The 5,968-nt window shown below is 29.9% G+C and overlaps 1 protein-coding gene across 1 annotated transcript; it reads right to left on the reverse strand.

Annotated features, from left to right (window-relative positions):
* Positions 1-429: 429 nt before the first annotated feature.
* LOC145841338 (cullin-3-B-like) lies at positions 430-2,691 on the reverse strand. The gene has a single exon (XM_082948698.1). The coding sequence runs from the start codon at positions 2,689-2,691 to the stop codon at positions 430-432; it is 2,262 nt and encodes a 753-aa protein (XP_082804824.1).
* Between the last annotated feature and the right edge of the window lie 3,277 nt (positions 2,692-5,968).

Here is a 5,968-nt window from a genome sequence, read left to right on the forward strand (position 1 = left end):
TGGTTCAACAATATATTTCTAAAACTGAACGCTTAATTATGTATTTCATATTTCTGTTTTGTTGTATGTCAATTTATTATCTGTCAATATATTAAAATCTTTATTATGTTATGATTAAAGCTGGAGTTTTAAACGGTTACTTAACAGGACCTAGTTGTGTAACCAATTATTCTAAAATATTTTTGTTTATAGTTTGAATATATTGCTGTAAATATAAGTAGCATCACATGTAATTTATTACTTACAAAAATATATTCTAAATAGTAACATAAGACATCTTCAACATATGGTTTATTAGATCAACGGAAAAAAGCAGAACAACTAGAAGGACGGTCAAAAATGAACATAGTTTAGCGAGTTAACCAAGACAAAACATTTGAAGAACAATGGCAACAATAAAAAGTCAACAAAAGCAGTTGGTGAAGAGACTCACGCCAAATACCTATACTTAGACCTGACTTTGGTATCTCGTTCAAGGTACTTTTTCTCGATCAAATATTCAATTCTTCCTTTGAGAACTTTCACATCTGGTTTGAATCTGTGACTGAGTTGCTCAATGACTTCACTTATCAAAATCTGGTGCTTGGCTTCCTTTTTGCCCTTCATAACACGAACAACTGCTGCATCAATTTCAAACTTTCGATCTAGGTCAATTTTCTTTTTTTCCTTTATTCTATCCTCTTTAGTTTCACCACGCTTCGGCAAGATTAACGGAATTCTTACCCTCTTCCTTTGATGAGTGAATTGATCATTCACTGAAAAAGTATCACTTTCAAGAACGTTTTTAGAGCCAGATGAGTTTTTTAATACGTTTTCTCCGTTGCTATTGGCAAGCGGTTTGATAAGTGATTTAAGAACGATGGTGAGCAGCTTGAAAGGAATTTTTGTTTCATTTGAAATTTGCTTAGCTGTCATTTTAAGTTGCTGGTTGAAAAGCATCAATACGATCATCTGCAAACTGTTAACTAGAAGCAGTTTGTCGTTTGACTTTCTGGTCAACAAAAAAAAGTTAAGTTCACCTTCCCCACGGTCATTTAACTGGGACAACTTTCGACCCTGGAACTTTTTAGTATAAAAATCATTGAACAACTGAAATGAGTCAACCAAGGTTCTTGGCAATGTTGGCTTACACAGATCTTGTTTTGGCCACAAAGACGAAGTTAGGACAGTAACAGACAAGTCAATGCTTCGGCTTTTCTTGTTGTTACTTCTAAACTCTTCGTTGACACCTGTAGATACTTCCAAGTCTTTAAGCATTCCCTCAAAAACTCTTGTCATGCTCTTACCGCATCTAATTTTAAGCTTTTCTATGAGCTTTTTCTCATGGTCGATTGAAGTTTTATCAGCAGTCAGCCTCTTGCTAAGATGACCTTTGAACATTTTTTCAAAATAGTCCTTGTCGTGCATAAAGTCGAAAATGGTGAGTGCTCTGTCGAATGTGTCTGACAAATCGACATCTGAATTTTCCTTGCTAACTTTTCTCAGTTCCATATCAATATATATTGATAAAAATGGAGCCGTCGTTGAGAACTTGTTAATGACTTTTTCATACTCCCCGTTTATAGCCTTATAAAAGTTGTCATCGCTTTTAAAGCAGCTGCACAGAAATCCGTCTAAACGGTCTTTCAACTTTATAAGGTTTTGAATTACCAGTGAAGCTTGTTTTTTGTTATCTTCCTTCATTATAGCAGTGCCTTCTCGGTTGAGATAAGTTTTCACGCACTCAATCAGCGGCTGCAAACCTTTGTCGACCCTGCTCATCGTAGAGTACATGTTTGCGAGTTGATCGTTCAAATCTTTGCTCAGCATGTAATCCGCACCGCTACTCTCTTTTGAAATAATTTCATTCAGATAGTTCTCAATCAGCTCTTTTTCAAGAACTTTCTCGTTTTTTTCGATGCTTGCTTTGGTTGTGTACAGCTCATTTCGAGCTAGTTCAGCTTTTATTTGAAGCTCAACAAAAGTAATGTAGTCAATGGCTGAGCTAACTACTATTTTTTCCTCTGACAGCTTCTTGTAGTGGCAAGAAGATTGTTTGAGAAACGCTTGTTCAAATATGCTTTCGTACACGTTTATTTCGTTATCATAAGAAAGCTCATTGAGCATTTGGCAAGCCGTGCTGACTGATTCCAACCTCCTGGCAATTTCAACACGACATTCTGCTCTGTGATCTGCGGTAAACTTCAGCAAAGTAGTCTGCAACTTTTCTTTCACTTCATGGTTGCAAACAATGAAGTCCCGAAACTTTTTCAAACCAAGATGTATGACTTTGTCCTTACCAGACTTCTTAGCAAGATCGTTGTAGTGTAAAAATGCAGTGTTAATTCTGCTCATGCAACCTTTAAATTCATTCCATTGGTTTTTCAGTATTGTAAGAAAGTCATCATCAAAATAACGTTGAATTTTAACCATAACAACTGAACTGAGGTGACTTTGTATCTCATCCGTCAACTTTTTATTAAGCTCATCACCGTAATCATACATCATCACATAGAAACAGGCTTGGTAAATTTCACTGAGATCATTGTATTCAGTCTGCCCTGTGAAAGCTTCTTCTACGAATTTGGTCATCTTTTTGCTTGCGCCCTCCAAGTCAAAACTTTTGCGCTTGGGCTTCCAGTAGCGATCACGGAATGCTGCCAAATTCGCAGTTTTCACAATGTTTCCCAGCTCTTTGACGCTGCATGCCATTCTAAGAGATTTATATAAAAGCTGTAAGAAAATTCAAGTTTAAGTTAATTTCAAACATTAATTTCACATGTTTAAGAGGCCAAGCAATAAACAAAAAATAGTAAAGCTTATTATTATAAGATATTCTAGATTTTCTGAATTTTTTATTCTATTAGTACAGCTTTTAGTTAACAACAACTAACAATAAAAATACTAATTTGAAGGTTAAACAAACAAAAAACTTTTATAACTAAAAAAACTTATTTTATTGTAGAGATTTACTAACATTACTCAAAAGATGTATGGAAAAAATTACTTAACATAATACTTCTACAGAAAAATCTGTTGAAATTGAATAACCTTTTCTAAATAGTACCAAGTGTACCAGCTGTATCAACTTAACTATTATTTTTAATATTTTGAGAAAAAGGTCCTAGATATTCAGTGCTCACTTTCTAAAATCAGCTAAACATAGACTTTGAAAAGAATGAAAATCACTGATATGCACTGATACCAGAGTATAATTCATTTTTTATATATGTACACAGCATGGATGTTATATCAAACTTTTGTACACATTTAATATGCAAGTATTAAAAATAAATTTAATAATATCACTGACAAAATTAAATTTTTATTTTAACAATAGTAATTAAGTTAAACAGCACTTCTGTAAAACAGATTTCATCATTAAATAACTAATTTTCATCAAATCTGGTTCAGACAGAACTCTTCAGTGACAATTAAATAGCATTGCTTTGAAATCAAGTTAGTTTAATTGTTATAAGTAAAATAAATTCATATTTGATAGAGATAATACTTAGCTGCAGACCATTTAAAAATGTTAAAAGTATATCCAGTTTTACATAGATATTACCTTTTGATTAACTTTACATTGAAGCAGAATACATGCTGGCTAAAAATATATGTATATATAGCTGCAGTGAAATCAAGCTTCATCAAACTGTAAACTGAAAAGCTGATTCATCAATCAGACTAGCTTGTTTAACAAGTAAAGTGAGTTTTTGGACTTTTAAAACTTTGGGTAAAACTAAAACTGGACAGCATTAATTATTTTCAGATCTATAAAAAGTACGTAACTACACAAGTATAAATATCGTTCGAAAATGTAAAAAATGCTTTTATTACTTCTTAAAAAAGTTTAACATTTCTCAATGATAATAGTTTTCGATGACTTATCGGATTTCAGTATAATGAAATACTGCTTAAAGTAATTTTCCGTTTAACTTTTAAATACAATAAATCTAAATTGTATAAAAATATTAAGATGAAACAGCAATGATAAAAGCAAAATGAATAAATGTTATAAAACATAACAGAGGTTTCCAAAGAATAAAATCTAGTTAATACAGTTTTTAGTTTTTGTATAAAAGTAATTACTTATAAGTTGTTTAACGTTGTATTGGCCTAGTTGTTTTAAAAGTTGTTTAGTACAGTTTTAGTTCAAATGATAATTCCATAAAGTCATTGATTAATTGAAACCACATACTTGTATTAAATTGGGTTTACAATAATTAAGTTTTACTTCAAACATTTGAATTTAACTTAAACTAAGGACGTAAATACACAGTTTCAAAGTATGCCAATGAAGATGAATTTTTACCACAAAAAGTTTTAAAAGTTTTGTATCAGAAACAAGCATTTATGGTATAAAATAGGGGTGAGAAATTTTTCGAGTTCGCAGGCCGAACTTTTAAGTAAAAAGCCGTGTAATTTTGAAAAGTGTTTTTCGAAAACTAAAAAACTTAAAGTTTTAAATAATTAACCTTAAGAAGTACTAACGTGTGCTTAAGTTTAAGTTAAAAGCACATTTTCATCTTTAAAAACTTTTTAGTTTGATTTGATTTGCATAATTGGTTTTAAGCTAAAAGGTACTTAGCAGCTAAAGATTTCTGTTGGCGGGCCGTATAACTTTAGTATATTATAACAAAATGTGCAAAACAGCACAACACAAGTTATCGCAAGTTTTATTGTTTTACGAATAAGAAAAAAGTTTTTAGACAAGAACTAGAACATTAGAGTACTTATACTTAGTAGATATGTATTTGGAGTTGATAAACTTTGGCAAAATATTACAAACTAGATAAAATATATTAAGTTCAAAACTTTAATATTTAACTCATTTAAAGACTATATGTCAGTACTACCTTTTAAATGTTTATTCGTAAAAACCTATATAGTGTTTAAGTTTTTAACGACAAATAAGTTAAAAAAGCATATTTATACAAAAAAAATTGTTTAGTCAGTCGATCAAGTTTTTTCAGTTAGTCAGCTAGTAAAGTTTTTTAAACTTAGAAACTTTTAATTTTGATACAAAAAAATGAGGTAATAGAAATTAGGTGCTGAGCGGATCAGGTATACTGAAGTCAGATACTATGTTCGCTAGAAGAGCATAGTATGTCTTGAATTTGCTGAAGTCTTTGAAAAGGCCAACAAGAAGGTGTTTAGTTGTGTTTATAACAAAAGGTAATAAACTTAAACTGCATCAGAAAAAGTAATTTTTATTAATAAGTTAGTTTAGCTTTAATATATATATATATAAAGTAAATCTAAGTTTGTGTTAATAATAAACTAAATATTTTTAACGATTTCTTAGTTGCAAAACATATTGAGCAACAAAGATATGCCTTAGTTTGTTGAAGCATAAAAAACGTAAATTTTCTGTTTGTAGAAAATGAAGTTTAACTTTACCTAAGCGTTCTATGCTTTAAAAATATACAGTTCGTTCTTTTAAGTTTTATATGTACACATTTACTTATGTATCGTCGTGTTAAAGATAATGTACAATAGTTTAAGTGCTTAGGAAAATTTTATTTTCTATAAAAGTAAAAACATAATTTTGGAATACGAAAAAATCAAAAAGACTGCTAGATAATGTTACTTGCTTTTAAAAAATAAAAACATATTATTGTTATGGAAGTAGTTTTGTTTAAGAACAAAATTAATAAAAACCAAAATGGAAACGATTTACAAATTAAAAAACTCTTTCTATATAAAAAACACATATCAATGAAGTGTATAGTTCAAAAATAATCTCAAAAGTACAATTTTATAAAAGAAAGAAAACTGCTCAAGATACTTTTAAAAAAGATGTTATGCATTCTTTTAATTTTTATCATAATTAGAAAGCCTAATGTTAGACGGATCAACAAACAAAGTTTTTGTTTCAAAATAAATCTAGTTATAAACAATTTACCCGAAAAAAAAACGTTATTTTCTACATCATAAATATCTAAATCTCTAAGAAATACCTATATTAAATATAAAAGTACTTTCT

This window comes from Thalia democratica, chromosome 7 (genome assembly GCF_965202585.1).
Source record: "Thalia democratica chromosome 7, ktThaDemo2.hap1.1, whole genome shotgun sequence".
In the NCBI taxonomy this organism is placed as follows: Eukaryota; Metazoa; Chordata; class Thaliacea; order Salpida; family Salpidae; genus Thalia; species Thalia democratica.